This window comes from Citrus clementina, unplaced genomic scaffold (genome assembly GCF_000493195.1).
Source record: "Citrus clementina cultivar Clemenules unplaced genomic scaffold, Citrus_clementina_v1.0 scaffold_3, whole genome shotgun sequence".
Lineage (NCBI taxonomy): Eukaryota > Viridiplantae > Streptophyta > Magnoliopsida > Sapindales > Rutaceae > Citrus > Citrus x clementina.
The window spans coordinates 34,717,476-34,743,667 of record NW_006262339.1 but is presented as its reverse complement, the minus strand read 5'-3'; the positions used below and the strand labels follow the sequence as shown (position 1 = coordinate 34,743,667).

At 30.5% G+C, this 26,192-nt stretch overlaps 2 protein-coding genes across 4 annotated transcripts; both read left to right on the top strand.

Moving 5' to 3' along the window:
- Nucleotides 1-13,729: 13,729 nt before the first annotated feature.
- Nucleotides 13,730-15,482, top strand: LOC18048453 (transcription factor MYB4). The gene is made up of 3 exons (XM_006442630.2): nucleotides 13,730-14,103; nucleotides 14,319-14,448; nucleotides 14,927-15,482. The coding sequence occupies exons 1-3, from the start codon at nucleotides 13,971-13,973 to the stop codon at nucleotides 15,357-15,359; spliced, it is 696 nt and encodes a 231-aa protein (XP_006442693.1). The 5' UTR covers nucleotides 13,730-13,970; the 3' UTR covers nucleotides 15,360-15,482.
- A 2,304-nt stretch (nucleotides 15,483-17,786) lies between these two features.
- On the top strand, nucleotides 17,787-22,484 carry LOC18048452. 3 transcript variants are annotated; one of them, XR_002906287.1, is made up of 10 exons: nucleotides 17,787-17,995; nucleotides 18,751-18,847; nucleotides 18,959-19,063; nucleotides 19,215-19,292; nucleotides 19,871-19,926; nucleotides 20,057-20,114; nucleotides 21,122-21,247; nucleotides 21,403-21,498; nucleotides 21,640-21,828; nucleotides 21,940-22,011. XR_002906287.1 is itself a non-coding variant. In XM_006442628.2 (10 exons), the coding sequence occupies exons 1-10, from the start codon at nucleotides 17,889-17,891 to the stop codon at nucleotides 22,337-22,339; spliced, it is 858 nt and encodes a 285-aa protein (XP_006442691.1). In that variant the 5' UTR covers nucleotides 17,787-17,888; the 3' UTR covers nucleotides 22,340-22,484. The 3 variants fall into 3 exon arrangements, 2 of the variants coding, with proteins under 2 accessions (XP_006442691.1, XP_024043188.1); XM_006442628.2 differs by lacking the exon at nucleotides 21,640-21,828 and adding an exon at nucleotides 22,277-22,484; XM_024187420.1 differs by lacking the exons at nucleotides 21,640-21,828; nucleotides 21,940-22,011 and adding an exon at nucleotides 21,598-21,630.
- The last annotated feature ends 3,708 nt before the right edge of the window (nucleotides 22,485-26,192 follow it).

The following is a 26,192-nucleotide window of genomic DNA, read 5'->3' as shown; positions in this document are numbered from 1 at the left end:
AGTAGTGAAATAAAATTTTTTTTAAAAGTAACGTTAACAGACAAAAATACCTATGTAGGAAAATTATAAAAAGGACTTAATTGATTAATTGTCAAAACCTTTCATTGATTTGTATATTTTAAAATAGTGTAAACTTTTTTAGAATTATTTTCTGAAATTAGAGTGGATTTACAAAAATAATGAAGTGAAATATTCCCACATAGAAATTAATTGATTAAATTTAATGGACGGCCTTAACTTCCCTAATTTTTTTTTTTTTAATGTAGCCCATGCCTCAAAATTGGTCCACTCCATGTTGCTTCTTTTAAGTGTATTTTTTAATATTTCAATACCATTATATTAATATTACAACTAGAAGCGTGATGAGACTTGTCTTGATGTAGTTTATTTAAAGTTTAGTTTAGAAAAATGTTCCAAAAATAGAGAGACATGCTTTCAATTTAAGAGAAATTCTATTCCCACAACTACATGAAGAGAACTTGAGCACTCGACCTCAAGAATGAGGGAAGAATTTATCAAACCTAGACCAACGATCGGTTATCTTTAGTACTTCAAGTATATGTCTCAAATTTATGATCAATGTATCCATTTAGATATTATAAGATGGATTTTTAGTTGTTTCCATAATATTCTTATATTCCTTGTGCTCTCTTTTTTTCAGAAAAAATAAAATTCTGTAATCTCTTTACTTGAAGAATGAATCCTTACTTTGTGCAGAATTAAACAAATAATAATAATAATAATCGCACCTATAACCCCCCCTCCCCCAAAAAAAACACATAATAAATCAATACAATTGTACATGTAGTCTACAATTTTGAATAAACAAAGTGAGAGTACAAAAGGACATGCTTGTGCATTTCTTGGCGTGATTTAATTCGTTGATAATTCATTTGTCAATTAAGTATGAATTTCCTATATAAAGAAGGCTTCTACCATCTTTCTGCAAAATTAATAGTGATTTGGTGAGGGCATATTCAATTTCTTTGTCCCCCTAGATGCATGAGAATAATTGGTATGCTTTGTTAATTCATTAAACTTGTTGGCAACTTATTGACACTTGTGTTTGCTTAATTGCGTAAAATGCAATTGTATTATATATTGATGTAAACTTGAGTACTATCGGAACCCAATCTTCTATATTGTCATATCTAATATTTCTACTTGAGAGCTGATCAAGTCTTATGAATATTAAATTCTTTTTCAAACTTAGTCAAGCCTTAAGTCCATCACTATCCAAAGAAAGAAGGCGGGAAAAAAAAGCTAACATTAACACCACATCCATTTTGAGTAAGAATAGTTGTGCAATACTATGTGGTGCAATCGAATCTAAATTCTGTGGTGAGCAAAGATGTACTGATATTTATAGTAATATATGATTAAAATTTAATTACATATTATTTTTTATTTAATAATTACTAATCACAATATTTAAAAGCTCAACATTACATTTTCTTATAAAAAAATTATTTATATAATTGGGCAATCGAATCATTAATCAATTCATTAATATTTTCTATCATTTTCCTAAGGACCCATTTCACATTTTCTTTCGTTCTCGTAGCATGGATAATTAATGTGGAATTATTATGTCACGGATTGCATTTTCTGTCACTCATTCGAGGTTACAAGGATTAATAATGCTTATTCTGTCAACCGACGTAGTCATATAATATTAGTTTCAGATATTATTCGAGGAATCCTACTTTTGCAGTTTAATTAGTAGTAAGATTCTAATAATAATTGTCGTCTGATTGAATTAAAAAAATAATGAAGGGAAACAGGGGCGGCTCAAGCAGTTTTGGGGTTTAAGGGTGCGGTTATTTGCACTCTAAAATCTACTTTAAACACTCATTTACTTTGCACACTTAATTAATAATTTCAAACTATTGGCTTTTACTTAGAACACTCTTTTGAATTCCTATATTATCCTCATTTTTTTAATTACCTTATTTTTTCTTTATACCCAATAAAATATTCATCATCACAAATAAAATATCTTAACTTTTTCCATTTTTATTCACTTTTATTTTCTGTTCATAATATGTTTTGATATGTATTTGTTCTTCTCTTATTGCTGCAATTCAATTTTGTTTGTCAATCCATAAAAGCTGCGAATAGAGTGAAAATCAAACTGCAAATTTAAAACAAAATTCTTTGATTTACTTGTGTTTTCTCATGTTGGAGTGGTGCAATTTGTTGTTCGTCCTCCACCTCTATTTTCAATTCCTTTTGTTTCAGTTATAAAGATGATCATGAACATGTTACTTAATGTTTTCCTAGCAATTATATTAACCAAAAAAATGAAAAAAGTTTAGTCCATAAGTATAGACCATGTTTCCATTCGAATATTGATTCAATTCTTCATTATTAATGTGATTTATTGTAGATAAATATGATGTTGGACAAAAATTTGTTATACTATATTTTAAAATTGTCCTTTATAGTAAATTACATTAAGATTTATTTAGTAATATAAAAAGTTATTAAAATGTGAGTGTCCAAAATAAATTTTAGAGTGCATATAACCCATCCGAATTTTAATTAGGCCATTTCTTAGAAAAGTTTTTTTGACTTTTTTAAAATCACGTCATTTTAACTGATTGTTTACAGGCTTTAAACAGGCTATAAACAATCAAAGAGTAACAATTTTTTTAGAAAAAAACTGAAGAGGATACAAAAAAATTTTTTAGAAAAAATTTAGATTGCACTGATAATGTCTACACGTCTTTGAAGTTGATTGAACCGTATGTGAAAAGAATGTGGAATATGATACAAATTGTTTTTTTTTTAACAGATAATATTAAACTAGAGATTATTCTGAAGGATTTTTCTATGACACTGTATGATTTTTTATAGCGTTTATAATTTGGTTGTTTTAGACTTTGGATTTAAATATTTTAATCTTTTCCATTAGTTCAATTTAGTGGATAAATAATTACTTAACTAATAAGTAATAGGTAAATTTTAAAATTAATTTTATGAATTTGAATTAAATGGAGAGACTTATGAGAGGTTGCGATTCATTAGAACTCTTTTTTTTAATTTGTAAATAATCTTTTTAACTAGTTTTTTAATTGATTAGAATATTTTTAAAGAATTTATATTTTTTTATATAAATTTTTATACTGTTATCAAAATCTAATGGTATACATTTATTACATTATTAATGCCTAAAAAAAACTTATGGCATCATAGGATAACCATATTAGAAAGATAAATTTTAAGTTTGTTTGCTTTGGAAATGGTAGCAATTAATATTATAATTTGACACTAAATTAAAAAATATATTTTACCAATTTCATGAGACTTAAATACATGAAATTACAAAAAAAACAAAAGCTCAAAGTACATATACAAGAACGGATTTGGATCCAATTCTGAGTTGATGTGTGCCCAATTCTCATAATCTTTTGCCAAATATGTATTTATAGCAACATAAAATTAAGATTTGATTAGTTTTATATTTTTATTCAATAACTATAAATCATACATTTAAAAAAAAAAGCAAAAAGGCCAATTCAGCACTAAATCTAAATCTGACAAGAACATATCAAAATCACTATATTTCTTTGCAATAATAGTAATAATAGTAGTAATAGTAGTAGTAGTAATAATAATATAAAAAAAATTATAAGCGATCCACCTAACTTTTAGTGAAAGTTAACAAATACACAATTATTTAATCTTTAAAAAAAAACTATCATTTGTCCTATGTTAAAATTTATTTAATGTATCACCAAACCATTTTTCCATTAACCTTTGTTAGTGTGCTGACATTACAACAGTAAAATGATTATTCCATGATAACCTACCAATAAAATGTAATAAAATAACACAGTTAATTTATTATGTATATGATTACAAAAACAAGAGCTGGCAATCAAACTTCAGAATTGAAATGGAATCATGCTTGCTACTTAAAACAATAGGATTTCGAATGAATAATTGAATTAATTAATTACTAATTTCTTCATTTTCTTATGCACCGGTTTCATAATATTTTGTAATTACAGGTATAACAGGCAGCATGCGCATTGGTAGAGATTCAAGGTCACAAGCAGCCTTAAAAGTTATCAACTGATTTACCTTCTCTACCTTCGTATTTGACGAGATTAAATGATTAATGGCCATAAATTTATGTCAAGAGACAATGAATAAGAAATTAGCAGGTCTTAATAATTAGCTTGCGCTGGCACAGGTAATCACTTTGAGACAAAAGTGAGGACAAAAATTAAAGCTGTTTTGTCTTTATTTCTGGCATGCGCATGAAGCTGATTAATTGAACATTTTAATTGCAACTAATTAATTCTGTGCCAATGGAAGGCACAAATATTGTACATACGTTAATTCTATTCAAAGAGTACTGCCTTTAAAATGGATGGCTTGACGCTTGTTACTCTCACAATATAAATAAGGGTTTGGTTATGTTAAAATTGTTCTAAGATATAACACCTCTTTATAACCACACTATTAAAGTTATAATGAGTTTTTAATTATTTATTACTTTATGTATATGGCTGAGATTCATGCTCCACCATAAATCTACTCCGACATAGCCATAGCCTATAAATAAAATACAATCATGCAATATGTTGACGTAACTTGACTGCTACCCATTGCATAATATAGATGGGGGTGAATGTTTCTCTCATGAACGTAGGTGACATAGAAATTTCATTAATAATAATGAATGTAATTTTAATAATTTTTTATTATAAATATCAGTACATTTTTTATTGTAAGATACATATTGGTGTTAAAAAAAAAGAGTAACGCTATTATTATAGTAATACAATAGGATTTTTTTTTATTGCTTCTGCTATAATACAATAGGATCTGATGATCATATAATTCATGCCCAGAGTTATTTCTTGTTATATGTTTTGCCAAATGACATCAAAACGCTTCTTAAAAAAAATTGACAATAAACCGAATAACGCATTACGGATCATTTATCCAAAGCCTAATTGAGCAGAGAAAATTAAGTCCAACAAAATGTTGTTCTTATTATTAAAATAGTTGATTAGCCCTAACACCAATTAGGTCTGCATACGGTGCAGAATCACGAGACGAACTGACAAAGTAATCCTTCCTCACACTTTCTTCTTGGCTTTAAAGCAAGCAATCCCAGGGCTTGCTTACTAAAAGAATTTCGTTAATGAGTTGAGTATCGAAGAGTTTTCACAGATAAATTCACCAACAACCTTAACTATTTATCTTTTCTTCTAAGAATAATTTAGACGATCAAACCTATTATTAGATAAAAATAATAATATTCATATCTTAATCTACATGGGCATTAAATCAGACTCAAATTTTTACCATATTTAACCATTGATTCAAATTTTTGCGTCAATATTTCTAAATTTAAATTCTCAGGCTTTTTTTTTTTCATTCTAAATGTCATATATACAAATTCATCGCTGTCCAAAAACATCCTACTTTAAGAAATATTTAAAAGTTAATTAAGTCAGAAATTTTGTAAATTATAATGTCTTTTTTTTATTTTAAATTGGTTTCCAAAGAATGATGTCTATGCTTGCAGAAGCAAAACATGCCAAACAGCAGCATTAATTGCAATGGAACCATGCTATTGCACCCGCTTAATTTTTTAAAATAAAACTGTAGAATTACGAATTCAATCATCAAACAATTAATTACTGATTTCTTTCATTTTCGTTGGGACCCATTTTACAAAATTTGGTGGATTGTTTAGTTTTCGTTTTATTAAGGATCCATTCTTGCAATATTTTACTTGTGCACCTACAGGCATAACTTCCCGAGCCTAAAGAATCTAGTCAATAACTTAATGATGTCAGCGAAAACTGTTTTAAAATTTTATACTATGGTTTAAGTAAGCAAATTATCTTGTGTGCCGAATCACAAATTTACAGAAACAAATGAAATTTTCATTCTAACCAATTATTGAGGGTCCTCAAATGCCCAATTTATGTGGAAAAATATTATGGTCTGTGGCTAGTTTGTGGCGTAATCTTGAGTGTGACCTAATTTATGTAAGTGAAACATTATAAGTGATTCAAATACTCCTTCATTATCACTTTGAAATGGTATATTTATATACTGAAAATAATAGATTAGAAATTGTCACTCAAAATACATCCATAGAGTTGAAAAAAATTTAAAAAAAATGTATTTATCCCACATGAGAAAGAAAGTGAAAACCTGAGTGGTTTGTATTTAATTACTCAAGTATATTTGAATAAGAATGTAAGTATAGAGGCTTTCTCTTGGGAAAAATTAACTTGGTATTTGAGTCACTAGCATCTTATCAATCGAAGCTTTGCATAAACACTTCAAATAGGCTTGGCAATTTAGTCTGGCCCTATTTTTTGTCCGATTAACTCGACCCTAATTTTTAGGGCTTTGACCCGAATTTTGAGGCTAGGGTCAAAATTTTAAGGCCCGAACAAATTTTGGGTCAGGGTCGGACTTAAAGCCGACCCGACCCTATTAAAAATAAATAAATTGTGTGTTTTTATGAGTTTTTATTTGTGTAAGACATGAATTTTTTTATTTGTATAAGACATTTTTTTAATGTTGGGTTGTGGAACTAAATTGTGTGTTTTTATTTGTATAAGACATGAGTTTTTTATTTTTTATTTTTTATGTTGGGTTGTTAAATTGAATTGCGCATGGCTAAAATGGTTGTGGAATTACATTGTGTGTCTTCCATGTTGGATTTTGGAATTGATTTATGTGTGGGGTTGAAATGGTTGTAGAAAGTGGAATTGAATTGTGTTTGAAATGGTTGAGGAATTGTTAAATTCGTTGAAATGATGGTGGGAAATTTGAGGCTTAACTATTTCGGTAGGGTCGGGTAGGGTCGGGTTGGTCCCGACCCAATGTTGACCCGATTCGGGGTCGGGCAGTGTTCGGGTTTTTTTAAGGTCGGGTTTCAAATTTTTTTGATCTGGTCGAGTAGAGCTTGGCCAAGCCCGAACCCGACCCAACCTTTTCCCATTCCTAACTTCAAAGCCTTTAGATACATATAACCAATTGCTATCATCTTTTTTCCCTCGATCATCAAGATAATGCCAATTAAACGGCACAGTTCATTTGAGTCAATGGATTTGTCAATATAGTTTGTTATGATTTGCATCGCTTTTGTAAACCAAAGTGGAAGAACTAAAAGAGAATTTTTGGAATTTTTTTATCCTTTTTTTATTGGTTAAAAAAAATTGTTTGCCTTTAAAAACATTTCCTTTAGCTTATGTGTAATACATACAATTTCAATTTTTGGCTGCTTTGCCTTTGACAAATGATTTATTTATTTAAATTATATTTTTATTCAAAATAATTAATAACAATTTCTCTTTTTTTTACTGGTTTTAAAAATTATTTAATCATCATAAATGATAATTTAAATTTCATCAATAAATGATATGATATATGATATAAATATTATCATTTTACCACTTAACATTTTCTAACATATCATTTTGCTATCGAAATATTTTGACAATTCTATCTGTTGAATCTTATATATTCTAATTAAATTATTTTACTTGTCAAGCACATGCGTAATGCCATTTGGTATCACATAATGCATTTTATTGTCATTCATTTTAAGCTTACAAGTAATTTTAGGTTAATTTATTGAGAGATTAATTGTGCAGCTAGTATGGAACTATAAAAGACGATTTAAGTGAAACAAAAATGAAGATTCAATTAAGGATAATTAATTTATAATCATTTTAATCAAATATTATCTGCGAATCTTTTGTTAGATATAAAAAGTATAAATAATCATCTAAGATTTTTGAAATTATATATGCATCGTCAATTGTTTCACTTTTCCATTCCATTTTCTTAGAATATGTTAAGAAATTCACAGTAAAAGAACATTTTACCCCTAATGATATGGAAAATTGTAAAAATACAATATAAAATAGCAACAAAAAAAAAGGGATTTTAGAAACAAGTTTATGACCGTTCTTTAAACGCTAAATTGACTATCTGATGAAAAATGAAATCATTGATGCTACAAAGATAATTTTAGAAACTCTTACTAACTACTTATTCTTTTGACATCTAAAATAGTTTGTAGTTAATCAAAAGATAGGTGTTTTTCCAACATAAAGTTTTAATTTAAATTTTTTAAAAAATTTTGTAGCTATTAATCTTGTCAAATTAAATGATAGAGATTCAAAATTATCAATAAAATAGCATTAAATGTTGTCAATCCATATATTTTCTTTACCTTTGAATTTGATGAGATTAAATGATTTACGGCTATAAATTTATGTCAAGATACAATGAATACGAAATTAGAAGGTCTTAATAATTAGCTTGATTCGGCACTGGGAAGCTTTTCTAGTAATAACTTTGAGACAGGGAGGTGAGGACAATTTTCATAGCTTTTTGTTTTTATTTCTTGTATGTGCTCGAAGTTGATTAATTAAACATACTGCAACTAATTAATTTATAATTAATTCTACGCCAATGGAATGTGACCAAACGTGCCTTGCCAAAGACCACAAATATTCTATAGGTTCATTTAGCGACTTGTATAATATTGTATTGTATTGTATTATATCAAATTATTACTTTTATGCTAACTCATATATTTATTGCAATTTGTGGTTGCACTGCACTTCATTAAAAAGACGAGTAGTACAATTAAAAGAACATAAAATAATCGCATGGAGGGTAGAATTTAGGCTACATTGCATTGAAATACTATTTATATTGTAAATTTTAATAATTTTGATTTTATTATCCAATAATAGCGAGAATCTTAATAAATTTCTAACTGTAAATATTTGTAGTCTTCTAATTATAAAATACATATTAGTGTTTTTTTTAAAAAAAAAAAAAAACTTAGTAACACTATTATTATAATAGTACAACATGATTTGATGATTATACAAAGCACGCAACTAACTTGTTTCCTGTTAAATGTTAAACTAAGTTATTTCTTGACTCCCCTCATTAATCTCATATAATCACTATTCTATTATAATTAAATTTAAGGAAAAATACGAATAAAGTTAACTCCATTTATATTTTCTCTTTCTTTCTTTACTTTATTTTACTTGCACAGGTTTGCTTCTCTCTTTCTCTCTCTTTTTTTCCTTTATTCTTGTAGTTTCATCTATGCAATTGATTGCTTTTATTTCTTTTTCTTGTTCTTGTTTTTTCAAATTGATTATTTTTATTTTTTGAAATCTAGTATTTTTGAGTTTTTTAGAATGAGAAAGTTTGAAGAGAATAAAAGAGATATCAAAATCGTAAAAAAAAAAAATTAAGAGTGAGAAATTCACTAAAAGTAAAAGACTTAAAAAATTTACAAATGAAAATATTTTTCATTTAAAACCAAGTGGTACAACAATTTCAATGGTTCAAATTAGTGAGATCAATTTATGGATTCAATAAGAAGCATATTAAGAGGGCTGCACTACAAACTACATATGTTTGATTCATCATTTGGAAATTTTATTGTGCATATAATTCCAACTCGAAAAAATATTTTGTAAGCAATACTCTGTTCTCAAAAAAGTTTTTAAGAAATTTTCAAGGGGTGCCAATAATTCAACTCTTCTTGCTAAATGTTAAGCCCAAATGCCATCATGACACATACCCAAATCCAATCCAACATCGTGGCCCATTTATTGTAAGCCCAATTCTGTGGAGAAAATTGAGTCCAACAAAATGTTGTTGTTGTTGTTGTTGTTGTTATTAAAATTAAAATGGCTGATCAGCCCTCCCACGAAATTGGTCTGCATGCTGTCCTGTGTAGAATAAGATATTCGAACCACAAGATGAAACAATCGTTCTTCAACTCTTTCTCCTTAGCTTTAAAGCAAGCAATTCTGAAGCTCACTTACCAAAAGCATTTGGTTACTGACTTGAGCGGACGATGGCATATCGTATATAAAATTATCAATTATTTTGACCTTTTTCTTTAAGAATAATGCAGATAATCCAAGTCTTTGTTAGATAAAAATTATTATTCACATCTCAATCTACGCAGCCACCAAATCAGACTTAAAGTTTTGCTATATTTGACTGTTAAACCAAATTTTTATTTTACGTAGACTTTTAAAAATTTAAATTTTTGAGTTTTCACTCTCAATTTTGTTGATATTCTCATTTTAGATGTCATATCTACAGTACAATAATAGAGCTGATGAAGTCGTATGAATGCTGATTTTTTTTTCTTATTATTATTTCAAAGTTTAATAAGGACTTGAGTCCATCCAACGCTGTCCAAAAACATGCCAAGTTAAATATTCATTTAAAAGTTGAAAATTATTATTATTATTATTATTATTGGTGTCCAAACAATGATGTCTATGTGCTCACAGAAGCAAAACATGCCAAAAGGCAGCATTAATTGGAATGGAATCATGCTATTGCACCGACTTGTTTAAATAAAACTATAGAATCGAACAATTGAATCGTTAAACAATTAGATACTGATTTCTTTCATTTTCGTAAGGACCATTATACAAAATTTTATATTCATATAGATTGAAGCCTGCTCATGAATGGAATCACAAAGCTGTTTGTGGACTGTTTAGTTTCGTTTGATTAAGGATCCAATGCCAATCAGTTCGCCTATTGCATCATTTGTTCAAGATTACAAGTCTTAATTAATTAAAATTCCCGTGCCCAAAAAATGTATTCCAAATTTGTTTTAAAATTTATAATATAGTTTCACATATCATTCCAGGAATTTCACGTATCATTCGAGAAAGGAAACTCTCGCAAAATAAGCAAATTATCTTGTGGGCTGCCAAATCAAAAAAAAAAAAAAACGTCCATGAGTGGGACTATTGGCACCCCTCTAAATATCTCTTAACACCTCTTTTCTTAATTAATTTCATTAAAATGTTTTAAAAAATTTTATTGTTCTTTTAACACCTCAATCAATAACAAAAATACATTTAATTAAAACTTGTTATATAAACCCCATTATTTAATTTTTATTATTAAACCATATTTGAACAATGGGGTCTCTTACATTTAAAAGAAAAAAATAATGGGTTTTCATTTTCTCTATTGTAGCTATCGGTGGTAAATTTCTTACCCGAAAATTAGGTGAAAAAATAAACTTTTTTTTTTCTAAAATGTTAAATTTTACAAAGAAAAAAATTATTTGACTTTTGAGGGAGGTTTAATTAGAAATTGTCCTATTATGTAATTTTAATAAAGGTTAAAATTGTAAAATAATTAAAGGGGTTTTAAGAGTTATTTGGAGGGGTGCCAATAGTCCTACTCAACGTCCATTCTTATTATTTTTTAACGGGCCTCAAATGCCAAATCTATAAAAACATGTTAAATGATTTGAATGAACAATATTTAGGGTCTGTTTGGGGCAGCTGCTCCCCATGCTTTGTTCCAGGAGATATTCCCCTAAATTAAAGCATGGGGAGCAGCTGTGCTGTGGTAGCGCAGCTGCCCCAAATGGACCCTTAAATACAATAATCTGGATTCTTTTTTTTTTTCCCAATTCCATAATGATCATTATTCTTACCATTTTTGCATTCCATGATGGTCATGCATGATTCTTGCCATAGTTGTGAGTGTGTTTTTGTGTCATGAAGATCTTGATTTCAACTATATATACATTGTGTTTATTGAGTAGGATCTTCATCTTATGCTAACCATAATCTTTAGGATCAATAATGATCCATATGACCTTCAATTAAATCCTGTCATTCGTTCAAGGATGTCAAAAGCTATGATAAATTTCAATCCTATAGGAAGTCCGTTGATCTAACTCAGTAAAAAAGTAGATTATGAGTGAGACTTGTCCTAAATTTATATATTTAACATAAAAAATTATTATGAACCAATGTGAGATTATCTCTTTGATACCTCGTTCACATGTGAGCCGATCTAACAAAAGTTCATTCCAATCAAGACAAATATGGTCGAAATCAAGATCATTATAACATGCATATATGCAAGAATTATTGTCATTTATGCGTATATGCAAGAGATCACAATCATTATGAAATTAATACATATTTAGAATATGAATCTCTCATTAAAGTTTATTTTCTTTTCATGTCATTGATTTTCTCCTATAAATTTTCCTTTGAGCCAGTGCAAAATAGCCATGATCACTAAAATACTCTTTCAATTCCCTCCATTTATCTTTTTAACCCCCACCCCCCTCAAAATTCCGATTGTTTGGAGATAATACATAAGCTAAGATTTACGTTATCTTGTAGTTTGTTAAGATTTGCTCTTATCAGATGTGTACATCCATGCCTTCGTACAGTTCGCTTAGGACTTTGCATCTTCTCGTAGATTCATATAAATGAATGGTCTCTCTTGTATTGTTTGGTCAGTGCTATTAGCTTTTTGCAAAACTTAATATTTTCTTTTTCAGCAAAACTTAACTTGGTATCTGAGTCAATTGTGCTAGTATCTTATCAACCGACACGCCTTGATATGGTACTTGCAATTGGCTCTGATATTGCCTAAAAGAAAAATAGTTTTGCATAATGTTAATATAGTGTTGCTATGGCTATATATATAGTACATAGTCCCTTACAAGCACTTCAAAGCTATAGATACATAGAACCAATATATAAACTGTCTCCTTCTTGATAATCCGAATGATGCAAGTTAAAAGGTAGAAGATTGAGGATCTGAAATACATACACTTCATGAGTCAATGGATTTGTCAATATATATAATGATTTCCATATGCTTTTGTAAACCAAAGTGGCAGAACCAAAGGAAAATTTTTGGAATTTTAAATCCATTGTTGTTGTTGTTTTTCCCCCCACTCTTTTTTGGTACTTTTCTTTGGGCGACTTTGTTTGCAAAAAGAGAAGTTCAGGATCCTTGGCTCTCTCGCAGTCAAGATTTTGTCATGATGGCTTGATCACCAAAGCAAAAATCTAGCCGACCGAAATGATTAATCATTGGAAAACCTATAATAATGCATATTTTATTTTCTTATGGTCAACATCATTTGCTACCGAGTCACCCAAAAGTTCAGCATTAAAGTCAAGTTTTAACCCATTTTTTGACCCATGTGGATCCCAAGAAACCTTAATTTTCTACTATTACTAATTGTTTTTAGGAGTTTATTGGATGTTTCCAAATTGATGAATGGACATGGAGAAAGTTCTTTTTTTGTTTATTTATAAATTATATATGTGTTTACTTGATAAATCGTATATATTTTGATAAATGATATAAATCTAATATTTTAGAAGTTTAACGATAAAATCATTGTCAATATTTAATTTGAAATTGTAACTCTCGAATGGATTAATTTTTTTTCATGTAAGATTTTAATTTTGATGATGCTAAAGCTATTTGTAAATATCTTATTTACAATGTTTAATTGCACCGGAACAATGCCTTTAATTTTTTTTAGTTTTCTTTAAATCACACTTCTCCCTTAGAAATTGTTTTTATATGATCTAGGTCATTGATTGAAGTTTCAATGTCCTATTTCCTTCTTTACAACACACACACACGAGCAAGCTAAAATCGGACGAATAAATTGAGAATTCCTCTTCTTTATATTTTTTTTTGGAGAAAAAAAAAATGCACGCTTAACACGAAGATAATAACAAAGGCAGCTAGCTCAAGATCCCAACAGGATTAGATCGGCCCACAAAGGCACCTCATTTTTGACTATCAGATACCAAAATTAAAGCGTCTCAATTGCATACTCAACTTTTTGCTACTCTCAAAAGCAGCTTGTGGACAATGAGACATGACAAAGTCACACGTCTTTAGCTTTAAGTATCAAGCACAGTTGTGACGGTGGAAGAGTTCTTCAATTGTCCATCTCTTTGTAATCAACGTCTGATCATCTCCATAAAAGGCTAACTGTGTTTTGGTTTTTCAAGTCATGCTGTTCCTGGACAGTATATAAAAAGTCAGCCGACATTGATGACTATGAAAGAGCTCGCTGGCAGCTAACAAGAATTAAATTGTGTAAAGGTAAGTAATTATTAGATAATTTCAATATGGTGAGGACTCCTTGTTGTGAGAAGATGGGGTTGAAGAAAGGACCATGGACTCCTGAAGAGGATCAAATATTAATTTCTTTCATTCAAAGATATGGCCACGGCAATTGGCGTGCTCTTCCCAAACAAGCCGGTAATTGTTAGTTCACAAGTTGTTGTTCATATTTCTAATAATTTGTCATGTTGTGCATCATATATGATATATAGGTCTAGGGCATGTATTTATGAATCTGTTGATTGTCATAAAATATATATTGTATGTACATGGAGATTTAATTTGTGTATGGTGATCAAATATTTAAAGCTCATGTATCGTTTTATCTTTTGTGATTAATAATTTGTGTGCAGGTTTAATGAGATGTGGAAAGAGCTGTAGGCTACGATGGATAAATTACTTGCGGCCGGATATTAAACGGGGAAACTTTAGCAAGGATGAAGAAGAAACTATCCTCAAGCTGCATCGAGTTCTTGGCAATAGGTACTTAGATCTAATTCCACCTTTTTTTGTTTTTTTAAATCATTCATTTGTGTTAATTGAGGATTCAGCCTCTCTCTTCATAGTAGCATCTTATACATGCGTGCATGCATACATCCACTCTAGCTGAGAAGCTCTTATATCTTTACCATACATACAACCAGCCAATAAAACTGTGCAGTATATACGTACATATTTCTGATGTAAATATTGGATAATAATTCAACACTGAGCTAATTTTTTGACTGAGTATTAAATCAATTCATGTTTAGGTAATAGAAATGGAAAACAAATCCTGATTCTTAATTCAGTGCTCAACGTACAAAATCAACTTAGCATTGAATTTAATCCATAAATATTACCATTTTCTGATAACGAGAGGATATGTGATTTAATGAACGTGTCAACATTGTCTAACGTTACATACGTATTCACTGGATCCTTTACGATGGAGAGTTATTTTGCATTGTAAATCTTTCAGATGGTCGACAATTGCAGCAAGATTACCAGGACGAACAGACAATGAGATAAAGAATTATTGGCACAGTCACTTGAAGAAGAGACTTAAACAAAACTTGATCTCCCCCAAACAACAGTGTGATATTGTTCAAGCATTACTCAACAGTGATCATAATGGCAATACAACTATACGTAAGCGAGTATGCAATTCCACCCATCAAGGAATTCAAAATCATCCTCAAGATACACCAAATTTTCTACCGAAGTCCTGCAATGAGAACACAGATATTGCTTCAGAAAACTTGCCTGGAATCGAAGGGAAATATGAGACAAGAGATTTTGCTGCAATGGAAAAAATGAACTACGAGAATTGTTCTAATGTCGTGGAATTTTGGTACAGTATTTTGATGAATTCTGGAAACTCAATAGAAATGCAGGAAAATTCAGGGCGCTAGTCTCATGCATTGTATGCTATTTTTTTTTTTTCCTTTTCAGCTCAAGAATAATAGTGTAAGCTTATGTAATTGTATTTGGAGAGTTTATATTTATATATAAAGGTAGGCTCAAAGTGATCTTAATCATGAGATCAAACTGTAAAACATTAAATTGTTCATTTCATACTCATCATTTCTATCCATAACTTTCAGTTTATTGAGTAATTAGAGATTAGAGGAGAGTCTTTTTATAAAGTTTTAAAAAATAAAAATTAAACACAGAAGAGAACTTCCCTTCAATAGTCCTCAATGTAGAGAAGTTCTTTTTATTGATGAAGAGCTAGAAAATTCAAGCTAGAGAAATCCTCTCTTCATTTCTGTTCAATGAAAATAATTTTTATTCATTCGTGACAAATTCTTCTCTTTATCATTGAGGGAAGACTCTTTCTAGCCTGAAAAGTATTTAGTTTAAACACCTTGTTACTCAAGAACATCTCTTAAGGCTCAGGTTAGAATTGTTGTTGAAACTTCAAAAACAACGTACTTATTTCATAATTTTTTTTATAAAAAAAAAAGTGTTTGGTAATTTTTTTTAATATAATAAATCTTAATTTCAGCACAAGACTTTTAGAAGTAAAAAGAGGGTTGCCTTGTAAAAGGAACTTATAAAATAATTTGCAAGGTAATTAATAATACTTTTAGTGTTTTTATTATAATCTTATTATTTTAAAGAAAAGAGAATCTCCATATAAAAATTAGTGTTTATTTTTACCACTAACAAAAGAGTCAGAATGATCTATAAATAATCCAATAGTATTGTTGCTAAACTTGGATTTAGGGATATCGATTTGTAACTACATTGTATCTTATTCGTTTGGTGTTAAATTTAAGAAAATACGGATATGACCTTTTTATTAATTGTTTTGAAATATCAAAACATGAATGCCACCTGTTGTTTATTGTGTTTATCGTGTCGACCCGTTTAAAATATTTTATACAAAAAAAAATTTTTAAAAAAATAAAAAAAAAACAAATATGTCAAATTATTATTAAAAATAAGTCATAAATAAATTAACATGCCATCAATAAGTTTATAACACAATATAGGTGTGTCATGAATAATTAATTTAGTGTTCATTATACACATTAGTTAATTTTTTAAATAATATTATCACATATTAATTGATATTCATGTTGTAAACGTGTAATCATATTAAAATGGTCCAACATAAATATAACATGATTATTTATCATGTCATATCATATCTTATTAATCCATTTATTAATCGTGTCAATACTTGTCAACACACTACAGAAAGTCATATAATATGTGTATCATATAATTATATCAGGGTTGGAGCTTTGCACAGTTTCGGCCAGGCTAAGTCTCATATAAAAATCTCTTTTTTATAACCAAACTTAGTGACTTCAGGTCCACCCATCAAATTTTCCCAAACAAAACAAACCAAAAGAATTTCCTTCAGAATTATTCATGATGTTAAAATTGTATGAATTGAATATGAGAAAGGGAGTTTTTACCTATTAATTTGATGTCATTAGCTATTTTTATAAATATTCGTTTCGTTTTTTTTTGGTAAAAAAAGGACCAAATACTAAATAAATAAAAGAAATTAGATTTTCTATTATGTTTATAATAAGTAACATTTATACCCTCCACTATTAATTGTTTGTTTTAACTATTTTTTTACGAAAACGTAATTAAATGATACTTTATAGTACGTCTTATAATTTAAATTATTGTAAGTGAAAGCGAAAAGTATCATAATATTCGAAGAAAAAAGAGAGAGAATGATAGTTTATTTCATTTAATTTTTGTCGAATAAATATTTACAACTATTTTTTTATGAAAACGTAATTAAATGATACTTTATAGTACGCCTTATAATTTAAATTATTGTAAGTGAAAGCGAAAAGTATCATAATATTCGAAGAAAAAAGAGAGAGAATGATAGTTTATTTCATTTAATTTTTGTCGAATAAATATTTACAACTAATATCACATATTTAAAGAGAAATTTTATCAACAATTTGAATTATAAATTCTTATAATATTCAAACATCATAATATATAATTAGAACTTAAAATACAAAATTTAGAATTTAGAACTTATAACTCAAAATACAAAACTTAGATTCAATGATTGAGAGACCCAATATCACAACACACAAATTTTTAGTGAAACTTGTTGTAGCTGATTAAAAAAAGATAGACAAAATCAAGTATTTGATGTATGCGCATTGCATGGCATATGTAATTTAAAACTAAAAATGGCTGTGCAATATGCAAAATCGAAATTGAAAAGAAGAATGCAAAGCACAAAATACCGGGTAATTCATTTTCGGATCGACCCGTTTTACGTAAATCACATGAATCCGATTGCCCGACCCGATACGATGCAATTCAAACTCACTGGTCACTGCGATTTCAATCTTCTTCTAAGTACTCCCGAGGCCAAGAAAGGGGAAAAAAATTTTCTTTAAAACCCTATATCAAAAATTCGTTGCATACACGTAGAATCATCAAAGCAAATGGCGATGACTGTCTCCAATGTGTTTCACTGCCCAAAGGCAGAAGTTTCTCTAAGGAATTTTAATTCCAGAGCCTCAATTTCGCGATTCCCGCCTTCTTTTGTTAGGTAACTCACTCAATCTCATGACAAATCCTCTTTTTTCTTTAAAAGGTTATCGCTTTTCTTTTCTTTTCATTCTTTGTTATTCAAACACTGAACCTTTTTATTTTTATAAGAGCTAAAGTGTGTATTTTTCACTTAAATGATGCTTTTTGTGTTAATGTACTTGGATAAGGTGGGATGTGTCAGCGAGGTTTAATTGTGAATTTTATCATTATTTTACCAAATAATTTATCTTATTGGGTTTGTAAAGTGAAACCAATGTCAAAAGTCAGCATATATGGGGCGTGTTTGGGATTGAATTGGCTACTGTAAAATGTAATCACTAATTATCAAGGATTTTGTTTCTGAGACCCCCTCAAAAAAAAAAAAAAAAAAAATCAAGTGAGTGGATGATTTATTAACGGTAGTTGTGAAGTAACAATGGGTGTTTACTGATAGAACTACAGCTGTTGTGCTTTCACAATTTAGCAGGAGAACAACAATTACAGGCATACATATAGCTTATGCAATATGCAACTAGCTTTTTCTAGAACTGAAGATGCTTTTGGTTATATGATTATTTCTCTCTCTGTCTCTGTCTCTCTCTCTCTCTCTCTCTCTCTTTTTGACTCAATGATGTGATGGTAAGAGTGTCGTTGAAGTTTCAGTTCATAATGTTTAGTTTGTGAGTATGCAAGTACTTTGTTTTTGCTCCTTGGGTCCTTCCTCAGCCTTGAATTGAACACATAACTATAACGGCTGGTTTTTGAATTTAACAGGTTTCCTAGAGCAGTTTCATGGGACAGAAGTGTGACTTGTGCTGCGGCATCAGCAACAGGGAGTTCAAATTCAGACAGTGAGTTAAATCCATATGAGGTAATGTTGGCATGTATTAATTTTGAGTTTTGCAGAATTTGGAAGTGAATGAATCATTGGGTATGAGTGTATGGTTGATAATTGTTTTTCTGAAATGTTTGTGTTTTTAAGGTTTTGGGTGTCAATCCTATTGAGGGATTTGATATGGTCAAGGCAGTGTATGCAAAGAAACGCAAGGAAGCTGAAAGAAACAATGACGAAGCAACTGCTGCACGAGTGGGTGATGGGGCTCGGCTCTTTTCTCTTTATATAAAGCGAAGAAAAAAAATTGTTTTATTGACATCCTGATTCATAAATTTGAATCTGTGTAGAAAATGAGAAAGTATCCTTACACTGGGGGATCTTGTGATTTGTGAATGTTTTCCAGCTTGAGAAGGCATATGACAAACTCATGATGGAACAATTGAGTAAGCGGAAGAAGGGTGTGACTTTTGGTTCCTTTAAGGTGCTGTACCTGTCTTTGATTATTTAAAGTTTCTTTCTTTTGATAAATTTTATGTCATGTTTAATCCAAAGGCCATCTTGGAGGGTGCTTGATTGTGGACAACTGTATTTAGAATAATATTTTGTGGTGATGGTTAATTTTCAAGCTTAGATAAAATGTCATCATCTTTTGAGCTTGCAGAGAGAACTACTTTTCCCTTAAAATTTTGGTTATATTTTATCATTTTTTCCTTAGGGCAGAGGGTTTGAGTGGGTGGGAGGGAAGGGAGGATATGGTGAGATCTAAGTATAGGAAAAGAAATATTAAGGACTTGTTTGCCTTTAATTAACCGAATATAAAATAACATGAAAATTGACATACAACAAATTTGAATATCTACAACTTTTGCTTGTAGACTTGAATTATCTAATGACATATGTTTTATGTAAATCACTGTTCTACTCATTTATGCCCTTGGTTTATCAAAATATTTTTGTTTCATTAATTTTTTTGTGTGCACATAAATGATTCTTGGCTTCTTGCAGGCACCCTTTTGTTACATAAAATGATTGTCTTTACTTTATACTTGCACAATGCAGGTTTCGAAGGAGATAAAATTTGCAGATAAGCAACCTATTTTTCCATGGGGGCCAAGGTTTGTGATTGCTGATCAAGGATACTAAAATATTTCTTCTAGCGTTATCTGCTTATTATTATTATTATTATTATTATCATTATTATTATCGACAATATAGCTCTTACTTTGGATCAAAATATGTTTTCAGGTTTGCCAAGTCCAGTCCACAAGACATACGTATCAATTTGGCAATATCTGCTGCATTTGTGAGTGGTGATATGTTTGTCTTCTTTCTTCCTCTTTTTGTTTTGCCCACTGTTTTTGGAGATGAAAAGAAACTGCAGAACCTACTATACAACAATTTTTGAACTTTGTATTTGGCTCATATGCTTCCTTCACCAGTATAATTATTGAATTGTTTGTTTAAGAAGCTTTCTAACGGTTAAATTAGAGCTTTATTTCCTACAGTATAACCTCTAGAAATTAATAGTGTTGGGACCATATAAAATCTCTTAATTAAAAGAGATATTAACTAACCAATAAATTAATAATTTATCAAATAATGGAGTGCAATTACAATTCAAAGAACATGCATTTAGTTAGCTAAAATTTCATTGTATTTTACCATCTAATCAATTGAATATGAATTAATTCGCTAAATATGCATTAAATAAATTGGAAAAAAAAATATATTGTATTTATCTACTTATTTACATCTTGGATTACCCTAAAATGATGTAGGTTCAGAGGTTTCAAGTTTAGGAAAATCGTTGCTAACATCATTGAAAATTCTGCTGATGATGAAGCTCAGGATGATACAATAGCTTCGAAGCCAGTTATGTGAAAGGAAGCCCTCAAATCATAAACAACACTTCATAATTTTTTATTGCAATTCGAAAATTCATCTCCAAAACTTCTAGATGCAATTAGCAAAATTAGAGATGAGATCCAACTATATTTAAATTTGAATAAAAAAAAAGTAACAATAGATTAAAAAAATTAATAATACTGTAAATAAAATATCATAGTCAATTATATTCGTAATTTTAGCAAATTATTAACTTAAAATATGGAGGAGAACATAAACTTATGTAAGGGCTTTAAGAAAAAGTGTTATCGTATTAATTTATCAAAATTATTAATTGAGCCTATTGGCCAAAGTCGGGATCGTAAAAATTATTATATAATAGTGGATAGTAATTTATGGAGTATTTTAGTATAGAGGTTATACCATATTTTGATTTCCATGCTCCTTTTTTTTTACCTCTTGCAGACAGCTTGGATTGCTATCAAACGCTATGCTGAGTACAAACCATTGCAGTTTTTGGCTTTTGCATTTGTTTATCGATTTTTTGAGAAGTTGAAAAGCTTTGAGCCAGCTGTATCACCAACATATACAGTGAGTTGTTAGGCTTGCCTTTATCGTCTTAAACAACAAATTTTAAACTATCTTTTTTATCTTATGTGTCATCATTTGAATAGAAATTTTTTACGATGCCCATCCATTTAAATTACTCTGATCTTTTACAATGTTTGAGTTGATCTTGGCTGCAGGAAGAAGGTGACGATGATGGGCGAGCACTTCGAATGGGAAAACGGCTTCTTCGCTGTCTTGCACTAGTTTTTGGTGTTATTGCTGTTTCCTCTCTGGTATGACATATTGTCAAACTTCTTGTTGTTTGTCTAAAATTATTTATTGATATGGTTCATATATCCGTTGGATTGCTTTTTGTTTGTTGTAATATGCAGTCGCTTCACAGTATATGATAACATAAAAAACTCTTTGAATAGAAATGCTGGAATAATCGTCAAAGAACAACCTAGATCAACTCGATACCTGTCCTGGCTGCTTGAACAAACCTTCATTTGCGGTGTCTGTAATAACATTCGGTTTGCAAATATTTCTACAGGACTGTTAAAGAACAACCTAAGCTCAACCTGCTCGCTGTCCCGGCACAATATATCTTAATATTAGAGATTGTTAGTCATTGTTAACTTTAAACAAGTACTGTCTTGAAGTTTTCGTAGTAGTTTCCTCTTCTTTCTAACCTCAGCACTAAATTCTAATTTCCTGCTCCATTCATCGTGCAGGCATACACTGGTATTTTGAATTTGATTGAATATGCAGGTGGTTTCATACCTGCTTTTCTCTTCGATAACCAGGTAATGACACTTTTAGCTTATTTTCTTCATTAAAAGGCCTTATGTAAATAACGGTTGTACTAACAAGGAAACTAGTAAGATGAGTTCTGCCTGTGCATGATTATTATTGTTATCTGTTGATCCCTTTGCGACAAAAGACATCAAACAATTCCTCCTTGCATCACTGTATTCATATGTGATCTTCTGAATATCTGTTGCTCTTGCTCATGGGTTGAAGATTATTATTGTTATATGTTGATCCCTGATGACGAGTTTTTGTGTGCAGGAATTGATAGTCACTGGTTCATCAGCTGTCTTGCTCTTCATAATGGCATCATATTATCGGTGATGAATCTGCTGTAGAGGATTTGGGGACTTGAAAAGCCAAGCCTACAGCACAGGGTTGGTTGGATCAATGCTTAATTTGGCTGTGAAATTTTGTCAAAAAATGAGATTCTGATCTTTTAATATGAACATTAAACTTAGCAGAGTAATTTCAGCAATTAATATCACTTGTATGTGTCTGTAAGTTGCAAGTCCATGGTTCCTTCCCTTTGCATTCGCGCGTCTCCTTTTACTGTCCTTTAGGCCCTATTTATTACGCTATCGAATTATATTATATTTAGCACAGTATCGTGTTTAGTGTAGTTGGATTGAATAGAAACAATAATTTTATTATTCATATTTATTTTTAAATTATTTAATTAAATAAGTACTATTGATGAAATGGCAACTCACAAAATACGAAGAATAAAAATCAATTTTAATTATAAATACCTAATTTTTTTAATTTATGATATCAATATTGTAATTACAACGTAATAATTTAAAAGATTTTGTACTAAATTAATTGAAAAAGTTAACAACATATTTTAAACATTTGCTTAAACAATAAATTTATATATGTAAATCTAAAATTATATTATTATTTAATATTTTAATAGTTTAAAATAATATTACAATTTAATCTGAATTGAATTATAATATTTATAATACCAGTTACATTAAATTAACAATTAATTAAATGAGGAAATGTCCAATTTTTTTTTTGAAAGGAAAATAATTCATTCAACTCAAATAAGATAGAAGGAACATAAGTTTTTAAGGGAATGATCATCCGTACAAGAGTCTCGCATTTCTCAATAGCTAACTTGGTTAGAGAATGGGTAATGGCATTATATGATCTATGAGCATACTTGATATTAACGTTATCAAAGTCTTTCGCTAAATTTTGAATTTCCGATATGACCCAAAAGATCTCAGTTATGCTGCCCTGCCTGTTGCTCACCAGATTAACCACCTCTTGAGAGTCTGATTCGATAACTAGCCACCTTAGTCATGCCTATCCAGCAATCTGCAGACCTCATTCCATTGCTTCGACATCCACAAAAGTTACGTCTCCATTAAACTTTGAGGGTTTAATTGCAGCTGCAATAACTTTTCCAAGCTCATCTCTAATAACAGCTCACAGCCCTGAGATTTTCTTTTCTAAGTTAGTGGTTGCATCTACATTCACCTTACAATAGCCACTTTTAGGGGGACTCCACGTTCTTTGAGTTATGCTCTGTTGATCTCCAGCAAAAACAAGCATTGGGATTTGGGTTCTTTTATAAGCCTCAGCAACCGCCTCTGCTTTAACTACTAACACCTGAGGATTTTCTCTCTTTCCTTTAAAAATAAACTTATTTCTAACACTCCATATCACCCAAAAAATGGCCACCAATAATTCAACGTCAGCCTTGCTTCTTAATTTATATATGTTGTGCAATAAGCTTAACATGTCTTGTCTAGAAACTTCTCCAATTTTAGCTACAAAAGGGGTAGTTTTCCAAACCTTCTTTGCAGCCTTGCAGGTCACTAAAGCATGAAAAATATTCTCCAGACTATTTCTACACAGCTGACAAGTGAGCTCCTGAGCTATCTTTCTCTTCCAGAGATTTTCAGCTGTTGGGAGGAGATTATTAACTGCCCTCCAACCAAAGATTCTAAATTTTTTTTTCTGGTAATCCAAGAGTCCATATAATATTCCATTGATTTTTAGCAGCCGTTGAGCATGTTGGAGTGGTTGGAAATTTCATTCTTAGAGCTATCTGGTATCCACTCTTGACTGTATATTGGCCTCTCTGCTCGTAATGCCAAAGCAATTGATCTTTCATTGGTCTTCTAGGCAAGGGAATGCTAACTATCTTGCTCGCATCTATTTTTTCAAAGTGATTATAAATCAGCCCTTCATTCCATTGGTTTTCATCATTAATCAACTCAAAAACTAGGGTATTCGTTGGTAAAGTTGGTTTTGAAACAGGTCTGAAAGTCAAAGGTCTCGGCAGCCAATTTTCTTTATAAACCTGAACATTATGCCCATCTCCAATCCTCCATCTTAAGCCATTTTTAATAACACGTCTGCCTCAAATACTACTTCTCCATATGAATGAGGGATTCCAGCCAAGTTTAGCATTAAAAAAATCCTTGTTCTTAAAATACCTTGCTTGCAGGACCCTTGCCACTAAAGAGTCTGGACTTTGAAGAATCCTCCAACCTTGCTTTGCCACTAAGGCTTGATTAAAGCTTGAAAATTCTCTAAATCCCATGCCCCCTCTACTCTTCGCCTAACTGAGCCTTTCCCATTTTGACCAGTGGATGCTTCTCTTATCACCTTTAGTTCCCCATTAAAATTTAGTAATTGCTCACTGGATGTCATCACAAATACTAGTAGGAATCCGGAATACACTCATAGCGTATGCTAGAATAGCTTGTGCAACTGCCTCGATCAGCACTTCCTTGCCCCCACATGAGAAAAACTTGTACTGCCAATTTGTAATTTTGCTGAGAACTTTTAGGTTAATGTCGCTGAAGAAGCTACTTCTTTTCCTCCCAACCATCGATGGAAGCCCCAAGTATTTTTCATGCCTTGAAATAATGTTAAGCTGGAAAATATTTTTGATAATTGAGGCTTGTTTATTCTGAACACTATAGTTGAAAAACATGGAAGACTTGTCATAATTAAATAGTTGTCTAGAAGTTGCCGTATAGTAATAAAAAATTATTTTCAAGTTTTAACAGTCCTTTGTTGATGCTCTAGTGAGGACGAGACTATCATCAGCGAAGAGAAGATGAGAGATTCTCATACCATTTCCGAAGGACAATCCATGAATTTGCTTTTGTTGCTCAACCTGCATCAGTAAAGAAGAAAAAGCCTCCGCACGAATTATAAACAAGTATGGAGATAGGCGACATCCTTGTCTTAATCCCCTTTGAGGTTGGATTACACCACTAGCCATGCCATTTATAATTACAGAAAAGGAAACAGAGCTTATGAACCTCATGATTAGACTCACCCAATTTTGAGAAAAGCCTAACTTTAACATAGTTTGTTCAAGAAAGCTTCATTCCAATCTATTATAAGCCTTACTAATATCGAGCTTCAAAGCCACCAAGTTGTTTCTTTTTCCCCTATTGTGTCTTAATTTATGCAAGCATTCGTAGCCTACAATAATATTATCGGTGATCAGCCTATTAGGGATGAAAACACTTTGTGTGGGAGATATAATTTTGGACATAATTTGTTTAAGCATATTAGCTATTGACTTGACTACAATTCTATAAATGACATTGCAAAGGCTAATGAGCCTAAAATCAGTGACTTTCCTAAGTTTCTGTGTCTTTGGAATCATGTATGTGTGGTTGAGAGGAGCTATGGTACCTTGCATATTGAGAATGTAAAGGCAAGTAGTGATAACCCTAGCTTTGACCATGTGCCAATGCTTCTGATAAAACACTACTGACAGTCCATCCGGGCCTGGAGCCTTCGTAGGGCACATATGAGATAGAGCATCAACAATTTCCTCCTCTATGAATGGCTTCTCCACCTGCTTGTTCATTTCACCCTACACCCTCCAAGTTAGCCCTGCCAAAACTGCTGCTATTTGATTCTGGTTTGGGCTAGATGTTGTGAATAATTTTGTGAAGTAATTACAAAATTCATTCTCAACATCTTCTTCTCTTTCAGTCCATCTTCCGGTTGCATCATCAATCCCCAATATTTTATTCTTTTGCTTTCTAGATGAGGTATTGTGATGGAAGAACTTAGTATTCTTATCCCCTTTTTTAAGCCAATCCGCTCTCGAGCGCTGCTTCCAGTAAATTTCTTCATTAACTAACATATTTTGAATATTTCTTTCCATCTTTTTTATTTCCTCTCCATT

Bases quoted from the DNA above. Each gene is read 5' to 3' on its own strand.
- LOC18048452 (XM_006442628.2), top strand. From the start codon at position 17,889: ATGGCGATGACTGTCTCCAATGTGTTTCACTGCCCAAAGGCAGAAGTT. The intron at 19,293-19,870 runs GTGCTGTACCTG...TGCACAATGCAG, and splicing joins TGACTTTTGGTTCCTTTAAG to GTTTCGAAGGAGATAAAATT. The intron at 21,499-21,939 runs GTATGACATATT...TTCATCGTGCAG, and splicing joins TTATTGCTGTTTCCTCTCTG to GCATACACTGGTATTTTGAA.
- LOC18048453 (XM_006442630.2), top strand. From the start codon at position 13,971: ATGGTGAGGACTCCTTGTTGTGAGAAGATGGGGTTGAAGAAAGGACCA. The intron at 14,104-14,318 runs GTAATTGTTAGT...ATTTGTGTGCAG, and splicing joins TGCTCTTCCCAAACAAGCCG to GTTTAATGAGATGTGGAAAG. The intron at 14,449-14,926 runs GTACTTAGATCT...TAAATCTTTCAG, and splicing joins CATCGAGTTCTTGGCAATAG to ATGGTCGACAATTGCAGCAA.